The sequence below is a fragment of the Pleurodeles waltl genome, chromosome 8 (assembly GCF_031143425.1).
Source record: "Pleurodeles waltl isolate 20211129_DDA chromosome 8, aPleWal1.hap1.20221129, whole genome shotgun sequence".
Taxonomy (NCBI): Eukaryota; Metazoa; Chordata; class Amphibia; order Caudata; family Salamandridae; genus Pleurodeles; species Pleurodeles waltl.
In genome coordinates, this window is record NC_090447.1 from 1,002,797,443 (window position 1) to 1,002,814,086 (window position 16,644).

At 49.5% G+C, this 16,644-nt stretch overlaps 1 protein-coding gene across 2 annotated transcripts in view; it reads left to right on the top strand.

Annotated features, from left to right (window-relative positions):
* KLF12 (KLF transcription factor 12) overlaps positions 1 to 16,644 on the top strand; it is a 977,710-nt gene that overhangs the window by 727,835 nt on the left and 233,231 nt on the right. For both annotated transcript variants that reach the window (XM_069205282.1, XM_069205283.1), the window contains exon 7: positions 1,568 to 1,703. In XM_069205282.1, the coding sequence (XP_069061383.1) occupies positions 1,568 to 1,703 (136 nt within the window). The remainder of the gene's footprint in view (positions 1 to 1,567; positions 1,704 to 16,644) is intronic.

Below are 16,644 nucleotides of genomic sequence, written 5' to 3' on the forward strand. Positions count from 1 at the left end.
TGGTCCTGCATTAGCAATGGGAAGCCTCCGGGGTAGCCATGCGCTCTACAAGTTCTAATACAAGTTCTAATACAATTAACAAAAAATGTTCAGGCTTTCACTTGGGAAGATGTGACTGGTGTACGTTCCCAAGATTACAAACATTTAGGAGCATTTATGGTGCACATTGTGCAAATGTAGGAATGTGTAAATGCCTTAAAACAGTGCATTTACACTTGAAAATGTTTTTTCTCAACATGAAAAAAAAAAAATCGCAGTGGAGAAACCGCCCTCTGCTAAACTACTATTATTTTTGTTAGTTTCACTTCCCCCTTCCCACTCTGTATATTGCTTTACTTCAGATTCTCTGCTCCATCCAGGATGGTAATGTGCCTTGCAAATGTTTGTGTATACACACAAACCTGCAAGATTGTGGGTGCTTGCAGCTTTCTAAGGCATCCCTTCCCTGGAATGACCCCACCCTTCCCCCATTTGCCCCTAAAAGCAGATTTTCTCATAACTAATTTTAATCAAATCGGTGTAATTTTGTCTATTTGTGAAATTTCACGCCATCGGCTTTGTTTAATTTGGGATAATAAGGATATTGGTGATTAACAAAAAGTCAATCATCGTTGCAGGCACCCGATATTGTTTAATATTTCACACTGCTTAAAAAGACTCTAATCGGTAATCGGTATATTTCTTATCATCATAAAAAATATTTATTCTACCTATTCTTGGTTTCTTGAGCTTGAGCAGTAGAGATCATTGGTTGCCTGCAATATGAGACCAGTGTAGTATTCGGAGTATGTTAAAAAAATATAAGCATCCAATAATGCTAGAGCAACAGCTCTTAATCAATATATTGTACTGCTAGTGTAAAGTGCATGTGATGGTTCTAAGCTATATACCTATTCACTGACCGAAAGTAGTTAAGATATTGTACAATTTCAACACCATAAGTGAGTATGTATATGTGATGCCAGGCCCCATCAACATTTGTCTATAAAATAAATATGTGTTGCCCCAGAGACCTTTAATTAATTCTAAACGTTACGAAAATGTGAAATGTGTGATTGTATCTGTTTAGCAAATATTCTTTCAACCAGTTAGATCATCAAATGGTGCAATGAGTGTTGATAATTCATTTAGCAAGCTCACCAAAGATCTAGTAACGTCCTCGAATTGTGTTTTTAGTATACATCCTATATTGATTATTAATATAAATAGCAATACAATTACGAAATTTAAACATACCAGATATAGGGGGTATTACATTACAACTAATCGATTATGTCAGAATTCAGCACTGGGTTAATTGATTTCTTACAGTGACAAATATAAGGAAATATGAAATATAATTTTTCTAAAAGGGGGGTGAAGAAGAAAAATTGTATTTTACCTGTGTTTTGGCTTAATCATTCCTCTATAATAGTTGACTTAGGCAAATGGTTCTGATTGAGCTTTTGAGCTTTCCATTCACATGATGTGGTTGTGTTCATTTTAAGAACTCGCGTGTGTGGTGCACTTTCATTAACTCTGATATTTTGTTCCCTTTTAAATCCTTGTTGCATTCTTGTCTTTACAGCACACATTGACCCTCGGGGACTCTCTCCCAGGCAAATTAAAAGCGACAGTGATGACGACGATCTGCCAAATGTGACCTTAGATAGTGTTAATGAAACTGGATCCACGGCGCTTTCCATAGCTCGGGCAGTGCAGGAGTGAGTATCACATTCTCGCGACAGGCGAAGTGGACGCACCCGTCATATACTGTCATTCTTGCTTTTTGCGAGTTCGCGCCAGCGCTTTTCCTTTTCTCGAGACTTTTACCTGACATTTCATTTTGCACATGGTGTTGGAATTCTTCTTTAAAAATGCTATTTTGCCCCGAAATACTCTTTTCAAATGTTAATTTGTCTATTTTAATCTGGGAAGTTTTCTATTGCATCTTTCATTTGCTGGATTTGGTATATTGTTAGCAGTAGGCACCACTGAGAAACGCGTTGCCATTCTTGAGGGTTTTTTTAGACCAGGAATTATTGCTTAAATGCATGCAAACTGGGGGCGTGGCTTCGGGCGTCAAGATGGCGGTCGCACTCTGAGAGTGCTCTGGACCCCTCCGTCATCCGCCCGTAGTTAGAGTGGCCTGACCGAGTTGAGGACGTCGTCTTGACGATCCTTGCGACCCCTGGACCCCTGGGAATCTCCGGCGGCGAGTAACTTCATGAGAGCGGCCCCGTTCCCGAGCCGCGCCCGATCCGTCCGATCCGTCCCTGGAAACAAAATGGCGGCCGGGGCTGATTTCCGCGGCTGAGTCGGGGCCGAACCGACGATCCCGCCCGGTGCGGTTGAGCTGGAGCGGAGGTGTGGCGGGGTGAGGAAAGAACCCTGGAGGGAGCTGAGGCTGCGCTCCAAACGTGGTCCCCGCGGCATGCAGGAGCAGTGCTGCTGCATCTAGGGGGAGAGAGCGCTGTGTGGGTGGCGCTGCGGCCGTGCGCCGGCTCGGGGGCATCGGCCGAGGAGAGCTGAGAGGCTGCGCTGCACCCAGGGGAGACCCTGCGGGCCGGGGCTGGAGCGGCGGAGGGGCGTTCGCGGAGAGGGACTTCCTGGTGTCGTGAGTGATGACAGAGGTGTGCTGAGGGTCCGCGGAATGTGGCGGAGACACCGGGATGGGACGAGGCCTCTCTGAGGATACTGACACGTCCGAATAACCAAAATTGAACGGAAAGACTTGGGGCCACCCTCTCCGGGTTCCCGTTCTGAACGGGCCCACCGCGGACCGCTGCCGCGCCGAGAAACACACCGTGATCCGGCCCAACGAAGGGCATAGGCCTTGAGTGACTTCATGGCGCCGCGGGTGCAGCGTGATCAGCCCTGGGGCCGGTCGAGGCCCTACTGAAGGTAACGGCACGAAGTGACAACAGGGTGGGGGAGGGGAGAGGAGTTAGGGAAGAGGATGCCCTACCCCCCCTTACCATTTAATACCTAATGGCGGTTAGCGGCTGGGTCGGGATGGAGCCGGACCCATCGTGGAGCTACCGGATGCCAAAGGTGGAGAAGACCACAACTTGGGCCTGAACACCTCTCCCCACGCCCTCTTTATAACTGTGGTAACTACAAACGCGCAGGGGACCTAGGCTGGACTTGAAAGACCGCAAGAAGTGAGCTACCTGACTCCTGTTTCCGATATTGCGATGGGGAGAGACAAGGCGAACAAACAACCCCCACCCTCCCAGCAAAAGATTGACCAGTTCACGACGCCGGCGGGCCAGCGGGGAGAGGGAGACACAGCCAGCGGAGGCCCCGCACCAGACGGAGTGAGTGCCATCCTTCAAGCCATTCAATCATCACAGTCTGCGGTAGAGACTAAGATCGGGGAAGTGCGAGAAGACGTGGGTCTTGTCCGACAGGACCTCAGAAACGCAGTGAACCGGATCACTGAGGTTGAAACTAGAGTCTCCCAGACTGAAAACGACCTAGCCGACCTCAGAAGTAAAGTGGCCCAGCTGCAGACCCGAACCGGCGAGCTTCACCGCCGTGCGGAAGATGCAGAAAACCGGTCAAGACGCAATAACCTGCGTTTCATCGGACTCCCAGAGGGCATAGAAGATGGTGGTGCATCTGAGTTCCTAGAGAAGTGGATTAAAACCTGGATGCCAGAGCAGTCCCTTTCGCCCTGGTTCGCGATCGAAAGAGCACACAGGGCATTGGCTCCGCGCCCCCCTCCAGGCGGCCCAAAACGTCCAATGATTGCGCGCTTCTTCAACTTCAAAGATAGAGACAATATCCTTAAAGAGGCTAGGAGGTTGGAAGATCTTCAATGGGAGAACCATAAAATCCTAATTTTTCCAGACTATACCCGTGAGGTCCAGACCCGCCGCCGGTCGTACGAACACGTTAAGCAGAAACTTAGAGCGATGCAACTTTCATACATGCTCCTCTTCCCCGCGCGGCTCAAGGTCCTCCTGGCCGGGCGAGCGCATTTTTTTGAAACACCTGAAGAGGCTTGGGACTGGCTGATGGAGGAGGGTGTCGGAGCCCGAGGGGGGCCCTCGGGACACTCGGAGAGGGCCCCTCGGGTTGGTCCCCTCGCCCCGGGAGGTCCCCGGAGGAGCCGGAGGCGCACCAGATCCCGGAGAGGGAGACCGAAAGACACAAACACCTTGGAAAATAATGAGGAAATCCGAGACTTTGGCTCACAAACAGAGAGGGAACCCGTGGAACCCTCGGGGCCTCAGACCCCAAACCAATCAATAGATGACAACAACTTGAGCCAGTCCCCGGCCCTTGGTTAATATGACGCATTTGACACCCACTGATGGGAGTCCAAAAGACTTGGGATGTCAGACTTACCTATGCAGACCTTACAAGGGTCACTATAGAAGGCGCCAAGCCTCCCTAATATATGACACCCGAGACTTGGCAGGCTTTCTCTAATTGTAATTGATCCGACTATATGGAGGGGTCCACCACTCCACCCCAAGGACAGTCCTGCTGGCTGTCTGGTTTTGGTTGGGTATTTGGGCGACAGATGCTTCCGGGGTGGGAGTATGGGGAGGGGGGTGGTTGGGGGGTGGGGTTTTTGAAGTTAGTTTAGATAGGAATAGGAATAAGTTGGTTAGGTCTCTTATTATTTCTTTGTTATGTTTGGAATGGTCGCCCCTAGGTCCACAGCCTGACACTCAGCCCTATGTAACACCTACGCAACTCATGCCTGGCACTCACTAACCCAGGTCCTTTCCTGGAACGTAAATGGCCTGTTGGACAAGATCAAGAGGTCAGCAGTATTTAACACTCTCCGCAGGTACTCCCCCTCAGTGGTCCTCTTGCAGGAAACTCACCTCCTTGGGACTAGGTGCCCCATGCTCATGCGGGGAGGATATGACAGAGTATACCACGCGGGCTTCTCCAGGGGCTCTAGAGGGGTAGCCATTTTACTTCATCGCTCTCTGCCTGTGGTGATCACAGCCACGCAGGTCGACCCACAGGGCAGATTTGTTGTGGCCACGGGGACTCTTCATGGAACACCGATAAACTTTATATCTGCATATGCCCCCCCGACGAGACTTGATGCCTTCTTGCACTCACTCCGCCGAGTGGTTGTGGGACTGCCCCAGGGGACCACCCTGTTGGGAGGGGACTTCAACGCGGTTCTTGATCCCGATTTGGATGTATCCGGCGAGATCACGGCCAGTAGATTAGCCAGGGCTTCGGCTCTGACTGGTTGGACCGAGAGCCTTGGCCTTTGCGAGGTATGGAGAACCTGGCACCCTAGGGATCGTCGGTACACCCACACGTCGGCCGCCCACCAGACGCAATCTAGAATAGATCTGGTATTCATGTCCGCTCTGGACCTCTCAAGCGTCACAGGGACAGAGATACTTCCCCGGGGAGTTTCAGACCACGCACCGGTGCGGGTCCGCCTAGGTGGAGCAGATCCCTCCAGACGCCCGGTATGGCGCCTAAACGCATGGTTCCTTCAAGACAAAGACTACACCCAGGAGATCAGAAATCAACTAACCCAATATTTTGATCTGAACCTGGGGTCGGTCCGGTCCCCGGGAACATTATGGGCCGCCTGTAAGGCTACCCTTAGAGGGCATGCCAAGCACCTTCTCCGCACCCGCGAGCGAGACAGGAACTCCCAGATCTCTGACCTGGAGGCTAGGGCCCTGAGACTGGAACGCCAACAAACGACCCCTTCGTCTGCCACTGCCCTGAGGCAGCTGACTATGGTCAGAGAAGAAATTAAACACATAATGCTAGACTCGGCTAGGTGCATGTGGAGAGCTTCGGTAGCCCGTATATATGGCTGGGGGGATAAAAATGGGAAGCTCCTGCACTGGCTGGCGGCTCGCCCTCTGGCCGGCAGGGTTATACCTGAGATTTTAGAACCCTCGGGCTCCCTCTCCAGGACACCTGCTGAAATTGCACAGAGCTTTGCCTCGTACTATGCCCGCCTCTATGCAATGCACCCCCGCCCTGCCATTGAGAAAGAGACCCCTCTTTTGAATGACGTCACTCTCCCCAGGATCTCCCTGGAGGCAAGAGATAGACTGGATGAAACTATTAGCCTCGCAGAGATAACCAGTGCAATTTCCGGCTTGGCATCGGGCAAAACTCCAGGCCCTGACGGACTCCCGGCAGAGCTATATAACAAATGCAGTGATATACTGGGTCCCCACTTACTCAATATGTATGGAGAAGCCGAGAAACTAGACCGATTCCCCACCGAGATTGACCAAGCTACGATAGTTGTGATACCAAAAACCCAACCCCCATCGCGGCATTGTTCGGCATACCGACCCATCTCACTTCTGAATATTGAGATCAAAGTGCTTTCCTTGACCCTGGCCTCTAGATTGAAAGAGATAATGCCCACACTAGTGCACCCTGATCAATGTGGCTTTATGCCCACTCGTAGCACCAGGCACTGCATTAGGCGGCTGCATGTGGCTCTGGCACATCGCAGGACTCTGTCACACACACCCTTGGCATTACTCTTACTGGACTTTGAAAAAGCCTTTGATACAGTGGATTGGTCCTACCTTGAATTGGTCCTGCAGAAAAATGGACTCGGCCCCAAATTCCGAGGCCTAGTGAGACTCCTGTATTCCAAACCGACAGCTCGAGTCCGGGTGAATGGAGTGGTCTCTGACCTGTTCCCTATTGGCCGCGGAACCCGGCAGGGTTGCCCGCTATCCCCATTGCTCTTCGCATTAATGATAGAGCCTCTTGCGATACTGCTGCGAGGAGATCCCCTGATCGAAGGCTGGTCTTGGCCCGCTTGCGCAGAGGACCGTGTGGCGCTATACGCAGATGATGTCCTCCTATATCTCTCCAACCCGGCTAAAAGTGGCCCCCGCGTGCTAGAGATCCTGAGCCTTTTCGCAGAAGCCTCGGGGTTGATCCTGAATCCCGCCAAGTCCCTGTTGGTCCCCCTACACCGCTCCGGAGATTGTGTGGACTGGCAGCGGAATATTCCAGTGCGAAGAAACAGCTTTAAATACCTGGGAATATTTATTTCACTTCTCCCTGAGTTGACATGGGAACTTAATGTTACACCGTTAACCAGGAAAATTAGAAGCGATCTCCTACACTGGAGGACACTCCCTCTTAACCTGCTTGGTAGAATAGCGCTCTACAAGATGATGATCCTCCCTAGGCTCCTCTATCTCCTGCAAAATTTTCCCCATCCCATTCCTAGGAAATGGTTTGGGGAAATGGACTCATTGGCACGCCAATTTATATGGAGCGGAGCCCGCTCACGGTTAGCACTCAAAACCTGCCAGAGAGATGTGTATGATGGAGGTTTGGGCATGTCTAATATCCATTTCTACCACCTCGCGTCACAAATACTTGTAATTAATGACTGGATGGGGGGTGGGTGGACAGATCCGGCATACCGACTGGAGCTCCAAACGACGGGATACCCACGGATTTGGGACACCCTTTATGGAGGTCCGATCTCTCGAGACATCCCGGACGTGACCAAGGTGGTTCTGCAGGGATGGCGGACGGCTCAAAAATCGACAGGGTGGTGGGGCCGTCTTACCCAACAGACCCCATTGTGGCAGGGGAGGCAATTGGTGGAGGTGGCGGGCCTGGAGGGGTTTCAGAATTGGGATAACATTGGCATCTCCACACTAGGCGATGTCTGGAATGGGTCACACATACAATCCTTCGAAGATCTCCAGAAAAACTTTTCATTAAATAAGACACAGTTCCACAGATACCTCCAGCTCCGACATGCCTTATCAGTACATATCCGAGTGGGAGAAACCATACCCGAGTGCAGCCCCATGGAGGCCAAGGCACTGATGGGGAGCTTGGGCAAGGGGGGTGTTTCCCAGATATATCGCACCCTGGTCTCCCGCACCTCGGGTTCCCTGGGGGTGCTTCGCCAGAGATGGGAGGGGTGGGTGGGCCCCATGGAAGAGGTGGAATGGAGTGAGGCGCTAATGGCCCCGCGTGCCCTGGCGATTGCTACCCGTCTTAGACTGATACAAACGTATTTTTTGCACACAGCATACCTCACACCCGACAAACTACACAGAGCGGGCCTCCGCCCCACTGCGGAGTGCCCCCGCTGCAGAAATCCCACAGCCGACTTCTTTCACATGGTGTGGACCTGCCCGGCCATGGTAGCCTATTGGGGAGCTGTCTTGGGGGAGGTTTCTGAGGTGTTGCAGGAGAATATAGAAAGAGAGCCTTTGCCCCTCCTTCTTGGGAGCATGGGTGACACCGAACTAAGGAGACCGGATCGAATCTTCCTCGGGGTGGCGTGCTTAGTGGCTAAGAGGGATATAGTGGCAAACTGGAAGGCCAAGAGTGCCCCATCACTGGCTAAATGGAGACGGGGAGTGGATTGGTGCGCACAGAGTGAAAAACTTGTATATGAGGCTAGAGGATGTCCGGATAAATACAATAGGATATGGGGGAAATGGGAGACCGCAATAGGCACCTGAACAATATGTCATCTCTAATATTAGTGCTGTCTGGGATCACAGGTTCGACCAATGTTGGGTGCCCGTTGGCATCGTGTTTTGATGTTTGTATCATGGTTTTCTTTCTTTTGCAAAAATCAATAAAAGTTCTTTATAAAAAAAAATGCATGCAAACTATATTTATGCACAGTGCTTAGCACTAACTTTAATTTGAAATTGGGTGTAAATTGTAGCCCCTCTGTGTCCCCTTTAACTAATTTATCCTATATACATTTCTAAGGGGAGGCAGAACTCATAGAGTTTCATTCTGCCTAATTCTGCGGAGTTACAGAAAAAACATACCTAGATTCTGCGGCATTCTGCCAACAGGCAGAAAATATCCAGCTCTGTCTGCAATTTAGTGCTAGGATTGCTGAAAATAAGCATGAATGGCATCCTGCGTTGCGCAAGAGAGCGGCCATTTGAGTTAATTTTGCTGCCACTCGAGAAGAAAATCTACTCAAGCAGCAATAAATCTACTTGAACAACAGCCCTCTGACCGTAAGTGCTCATGAATGCTGGCGACCACCCACATTAGAAAATTGCACTAGGGGACGCCAAATGTCACTCATGCTCGCTAGCTCTCATATTCTGAAGCCCCAGAGGAGAACATTTCTGCCATTTGGAGACTGACAGAATTTGGTCAGAACTCTGTATTAAAGAGTAACGCGAAGTGGCTGTAGAGTCCAGCTGGGCTCGTTCTAGTGTTTCTGCCAGCCACTCTGCTGAGGGCTGGTCTCACATATGTAACCCACACCCACCCAACACAGGCGTCACCAGTCAGGTGACCCTGCCAATAAAAGGGGCCGGGCGCACGTGCCTGAGGCCAGTCTAATACCACCCTACCAATGTGTCTGCGTCACCTCATTTTACCAGCATGAGGGCCTAGTGCCCCACATTACATTGACGATGAGATTGGGATTTGGGCCTGTAGGCTGTTCCTCTGAGACGTCTTTGCTAGGCCTGAGATAGGCAAGCACAGTCCACACAGTCCCGTGGAAGCCCGCGAAAGGGCCTCGAGGAGACTCCTGCTTGATGGAGGTCTGGCACGAGAGGGAAGACTGTCGCTGCTCTGCCGCTGGACTCCCAGGCGCCCCAGGCCGTCACGTCATCTGCAGTCTTAGGAGGTAGACAATCTCCAGAGTCAGAATGCCGTCCAGAACTGTGTACAGTGGACTCCCCACTGCTCCAGATGCACCCACATCAGAAACTGTAAATAGACTTTGACCACATGCGCCCAGACAGGACCGGATCAACAATATCCAGCGAACTGTGAGGTCGTGGACAAGCGACTGAAGTATCTGGACTTCATCCACACAGTGTTCGTGCCCAGCTGTACCTGGTTAAATTATGGACTCGTGCGGAGGTGTCCGGGTGCTCCCAGCTGCACCATGTCCACTGCAATTCTGCAGTCTGCCTTTTCGAGGCCGAGAGACTGATTGTGGTGCTTTGTTATTGTTTCTTTTACAGGTTGGACTTTTGTTTGGTTCCTCAATAAAGTTTGGGAGGGATGTAGAGTCCAGCTGGACTCGTTCTAGTGTTTCTGCCAGCCACTCTGCTGAGGGCTGGTCTTACATATGTAACCCACACCCACCCAACACAGGCGTCACCAGTCAGGTGACCCTGCCAATAAAAGGGGCCGGGCGCACGTGCCTGAGGCCAGTCTAATACCACCCTACCACCGTGTCTGCGTCACCTCATTTTACCAGCATGAGGGCCTAGTGCCCCACATTACAGTGGCCAAAATTCCACCAATTCCACAGGCAGAACTGACATTTTTTCCCACCCCTCGTAATTTCTCATCCTAAATAGAGCAAAGAACTTAAACATACACAGAATAAGCACAATTGGTATGTACACCTGCTATTCTGAATTTTTTCACAACTAGGTGTAAGTGGGGATCCTTAGAACTGCACGTCAAGTGATCTGGGAAGAAACACTGCGTGGCAATTGGAAACGTTTTCTAACTAAAGTCTCAGGCAAGGTTTAAACTGCATAAAATCCTATTAACAAGCAATGGGCAGTGAAAATAAATATTTCGCTAAGGTTTTCATGATGAGCTATTTGCACATAATATGTACTTTTTCATTATCTTAATTTGTATGTCCATTGGCAACAATAATATTTGACAGTGGGGGGGGGGGGGTCTCCTTGCATAATGGTGGCCTTGGCTCAAAAAGTGGATCAGTCCATATTCATTCATACTCATGCATTGGTAACAGCTTGCATACCAGACAATGAGGGAAATACTTATTTTCCATCCCAGAAAACGTTTTGTACACTAGTGCAAATATCCACATGTATCAGAGTAGTGGTCGGGAATTCCAAGAAAATGGTCAGCATTAATTCTTAATTGATGGGTATTCACAATCATTTGCACGATGCGCTTTAAAATGTGTGTGAAACCTAGAAGTCTAAGGCCCTGATTTAGATGTCGGTGGAGGGGAATACTCCGTCACAAACGTGACGGATATCCCTTCCAGCGTATTGCGATCCCATTATATCCCATGGGGATCGTAACACAGCTGATGGGATATCCATCAAGTTTGTGACTGAGGATTCCCTTCCGCTAACATCTAAATCAGGCCCTAAGTGCCTCTAAAAGTATAGAAGGTTCCCTCGATTTTCAGAGTGAGGAATGTGAAATAATGTTTTAAAATAACAGAATAAATGTTTGCACATTTACTGATGTTTAACATGTGTTCCAAATGTGTAGAGGGTGCCTAAGCAGCATTAACCCTGCTTTTTTTCTGTATAACTATAATGATTTACTTTTGCTTTTGCCTGTTTTATTATTCCCATCCCAAGGATTACATAAGCAGTTACTACTAGGTAGTACTTAGTAGTAGTTGGTTTCTCAGAACAAATGTGAGATGATTACACAAGCAGATACTAATAGGTAGTACTCAGTGATACTTGCATTCTCAGAACAAACGTGAGCACAATATGTGATCACTAGTGGCCGTCTGTGTAAAAACTGTCGCAATTACAATTTGCACACAATTTTGCACCTGAGACCTGGTCTAAATGGCCTCAAAAGTCTCTGAATACAACTTAAAATGTTTAAATCGTTTTATACCAGAGGAAGTAGTGAATAAGCTAACTTCCTGACTTCAGACATACGAGAACATAATTCTACTGCTGACTTGTTCTGTAGTATGCTGTGATCCTGACCAAATTACTTAAAATGTCTGTCCTTTAGGTTCCTTATTTGCAAAAATCATGCGAACTAACAAAATGGCCCTGTAATAAATGCTCCATAAAAAGAAGGACTTTTGCAGCACCTTTAACTGATTTAGATACTTCAATCTTTCCTCATAAAACCATAAATGCTTTCATTTAATTTATGAGTGTTAATGTCTCAGTTCGTGTGGAGGTGCTTGGGCTGACCGTGTCAGTAGCAGCCGTAGTATTAGATGGCTCTATGGCAGTGTGTATCAGAACCCATATGGGATGTCTTGCAGTATGATGGATGGAACTTCCTATCCTGTCATTAATGACAATGCCCTTTCTGTAATAGTCAATATAATGATGCTCTTGTAGCAACCTTGCATTCATGAAGGCAGTATTAACATATTTTCTTAGGGTTGTATGTCGGAACACCGGCTGCCGAAACAACGAGTGCCTGAACAACGAGGTCGGAACACCGAACTCGTTGTTACCACTAATGCCTTTACCACGAATGCCTTAACAACGATATTTCGTTGTAAAGGCATTCCTGGTAAAGGCATTAGTAATAGGCACCCATTGATCCTGCATGCGTCACCCCGACCCCCCAACCCCACCCCAAAACCTAAAATGCCCCACCCCGCCCCCCCAACCCCACCCCACCCCAAAACGACCCCCCACTACCCCCCCAAAACCTAAAACCCCCCGAACCCCCCACCCCGCCCCAAAACCCCCCGACCCCCCACCCTGCCCCAAAACCTAAAACGCCCGCTCCCCCAACCCCAACCCCACCCCAAAACCTAAAACCCCCCGACCCCCCACCCCGCCCCAAAACCTAAAACCCCCCTGACCCCCCCACCCCGCCCCAAAATCTAAAACGCCCCGCCCCCCCAACCCCACCCCAAAACCTAAAACCCCTGCCCCAAAACCTAAAACCCCCGACCCCCCACCCCGCCCCAAAACCTAAAACACCCCGCTCCCCCAACCCCACCCCAAAACCTAAACCCCCCCCACCCCGCCCCAAAACCTAACGCACTGCCCCCCAACCCCACCCCAAAACCTAAAACCCTCCGACCCCCCGCCCAAAACCTAAAATGCCCTGCCCCCAACCCCACCCCAAAACCTAAAACCCCGACCCCCCACACCGCCCCAAAACCTAAAAGGCCCACCCCCCAACCCCAACCACACCCCAAAACCTAAAACCCCCCGACCCCCCACCTGCCCCAAAACCTAAAACGCCCGCCCCCCAACCCCACCCCAAAACCTAAAACCCCCCACCCCTGCCCCAAAACCTAAAACGCCCCGCCCCCAACCCCGCCCCAAAACCTAAAACACCCGACCCCCCCAACCCCACCCCAAAACCTAAAACCCCCGACCCCCAACCCCACCCCAAAACCTAAAACCCTCTGACCCCCCACCCCGCCCCAAAACCTAAAATGCCCCGCCCCCCAACCCCACCCCAAAACCTAAAACCCCCGACCCCCCCACTCCCGCCCCAAAACCTAAAACGCCCGCCCCCCAACCCCACCCCAAAACCTAAAACCCCCAGGCCCCCCCACCCCGCCCCAAAACCTAATACCCCCCGACCCTCCACCCCCGCCCCAAAACCTAAAACCCCCTGCCCCCCCACTTACCTGAGTCGTCGCCTCGTCATCCGCGTCGTCCTCCTCAGCCAACTCCCTTGTTTGTGCCTTAACCACGCATGTTCGTTGTTCAGGACATGCGTGGTTTAGGCACAAAATAACAAAGTCGTGGTTAAAGAAAGCGTTGTTTCGCTTTTGTTAACCAGGTCTTCGTTATTAAAGAGTCGGTGTAGAGGACGTTTCCCTTTTCTTAGGGGAAGTTACCATTTAAATGAGAGAATCCTTGTTATAACAGAGCAAGTGATTTTATACTATATAAGCATGCAGCATCATTCCCCCACCATCAAGCAAAGATTGCCTGCTGACTCCTGTGTTTGGACAATGATGTACCCCTAGGAGGACATTTTGTTATGGACCATGCTTCATGCTTTTTTTCTCAGTGGTCTCCCCATCACTCTGCTAAAGTGATGCCAGTAGTGCCCCTTGCCATGTATGTTGCTGGGTGGCAACCTTGTTTGTCTGTGTGCCAGAATTCCCTGGACATAGCTTACCATTGGTGTCAAGGTTGCCTATGCAAGGGGTTTGCAATCAATAATTTTCTCTCACAATTGAAGAGTACTTCAGCCTGCCGTATCTCCAAAGACAGGGGACTCGCTCAGTACCCATTGAAAAAGGGGCAGGGTTGCTACTTTCTTGACATTTTGTGTTAGTTGCAGAGAAGCGTTGGAAAAGGATCTTTTTCTCGGTTTGGCACCTTATCCAATGGGGTACCTTGCCCACAGAAACCCCCATTGCACCCCCCTTCCACACAAAGTGCTGTGTGGAAAAGGGCCGTATTTACAAGGTGGCGTTAAGCCACAAAAAGTGGCTTAACGCCACCTTGTAAATACGGTGCTGTGCTTAGCACCACAGGAGCGTCACAAAAAGTGATGCTCCTGTGGCACTAGGGGCCTATAAATATGGCCCCTACTTCCTAGGCATATACAAGTTTAGCACTATTTGAAGGTATATTTATATTCTGTGTTGTTTGTAATGTATGTTTCTGTGGGAAATCCTCTTTTTACAGTGTGATCACCCCAAATGTTTTGCAATTTTCTGGACCCCAAGTTTTGCTGACTTTAGAAATGTGTGCAATCTACATCTTCTAACCAGAAGTAAAGTCCCTGTTCTCCCCCATTTAACATGTTGATATGGGCTTAATCCTAATTGACGTAGATAATTTACCTGTAAGTCTGTAGTATATAGTAGAGAAAATGGACCCATGGACTGCATCCTACTGTGCCATCACCAGAGTATGCAGTGAAAAATGGCTTCAGGTCTACACTGTGTAGCCTGACAGCAGCAACTTGAACCTTGCTGCACAGACCTGTCAAAATCACCATTTTGATGTTTAGGAAAACCTGGTCTTAAATAATAAATATGTCACCCTTAGGGAACACTAAGATGTGAAAGAGCTGTGAAAACTGCTCCCAGAGTGGAGACAATGTCCTGGGTGTGGGAGGAGTTTTCTTCCCCTTGCAGGAAGCCTAGCTATGGTGGAGCTATGAATGCTGAAGGGGCCTACCCTGTCACAGCAAATGTTAGGTAACACCTGGAAATGTCTTGCCTTTGTCCCAATTGCTCCAGAACGTGTTTTGAGTGACCACAGAGGAGGTTACCATGGTCAAACCTCTTGGTGGGTACACAGGCTCTGCACAAGGGTGAAATGGTTTCCTGTTTTGAATTTTGAAATTGAGGAGCATTGTGGGATTATTTGCAGTAGGGCACACAGGGTCTGCTGAAAAAGTGGGTACGGGCTGCCCCCTGGAACTTTTATCTCTTTGTTTAAGGAGTGTCCAGGAGTCACCCCCACTGACTAGCTGGCACTAGGCATAAATGATGAATCCCAGAAGTATCATTAGCAGAACTAGACCTGTGGCAGCCCTAGGGGTAACTTGGAGTGCAGATAGCACCGAACCACCAACACCTCCAGTGCACCAGACTCAGGCACTAGTAGAAGTGTTATCACCCTGCTCTGTAGAGGTTTGCTTGCATTACAACTGCCTGAGTTCCAAGGGATGTGAAATAAATGGATGCATTCCATGGGAGGTGAACTAATAGACAAGCAATGGGACAAAGCACTACCACAGTTATGCAGTATGTCTAGAAATACTTGTTTAAAATATACTCAATTCAGATACGTTCACCCGGTGTACCTGAGTCTGTTCCACCTGCACAGTATATTTCCAGGCGTCTCCCTAAAGTGCCCATTCTGCTCATATGATGAGGCCGACTTCTACCACATGGTTTGGGAATGCCCAATCGATTGCAAAGTTTGGGGGGGTGACCCAGGCATAGACGGAAGTCATGCACCTTGAAGTATTGTGTGACTTGCTCCCCTGCCTCCTGGGCCCGATAGCGATGTTGTGGAAGTTGACCACTTCCCCATCGCTGTCTTTGTGGATGAGTGACCTTCTCAAATGGGCTATGGCAGAGCTTGCGATGCGGGGAGCGCCACCACCCCTACATGCTGGGACAGGTACTTGACCAAGTTATCAACTAAATCTGACACATATCCCCCCTCAGGAAGCACTGTAGCTACTTACAATAGTAACTGCTTGAATGAAGCAACGAAAAGGATAGCCCTTCCCTGGAACAGTGACACTTCCCATGTCCTCCCTCCTGGGGTTGCCCTACTGGACCTGTGGGACTGCCTTCTCGACAGACTGGCATAAAGCATTCTTAGTCGCTTGCTTGTCGAGACCAGACCCCCAATGAACCCATCACTTCTCAGTCAGGGAGCTACCCGCCATTTACTGCAGACATACATTTCTCACTCTCTGGGGGTTCTTGTATTCCCCGCTCCCAGCCATGCACTGATACCGGATTGAGTCCCACCTCCCGACTGCATCTACCATTTATCTTACCGAAACATGTATAGCATACTGTCCTTTCTTGGGGAGAGCTGCAACATAACTTCCTCACCCATGGACTACACATTTGTTTAGTAGGTCGCTAGATTAGTGTGTTGCACTATAAAATGTTTATAGATGAGATGAAAATAATGTATCTGCAAATAAGTGTTTCATGATGATGGTCCTTAATCCTATGTCGAGACTGAAGTGTTAATCATATATGCACACGTTATTGCAGTACTCCATCCACAATTATGCTTTTTGCAACTGCCAACACGCTTCTCTTTCTCTTTGCTCTGGTTGATATAATGAATCTCAATAAAGAAATACTTGAAAAAAAAAAGAAGCACTGACTTGCTGCCTGTGACCTGAGAGGAGCCCTGGAGGACTGGACCTGCTCCCTCATGAAACAGCCTGGAAAAAGAAGTGAATTTCAAAGGCCAGTTACCTAACTTCCTGTGTGGCTATAGGGACTCAGAAAGGCACAGGGGTTATTTTCCTTAAGATACACAGCTGCCTCAGGAGCAATTG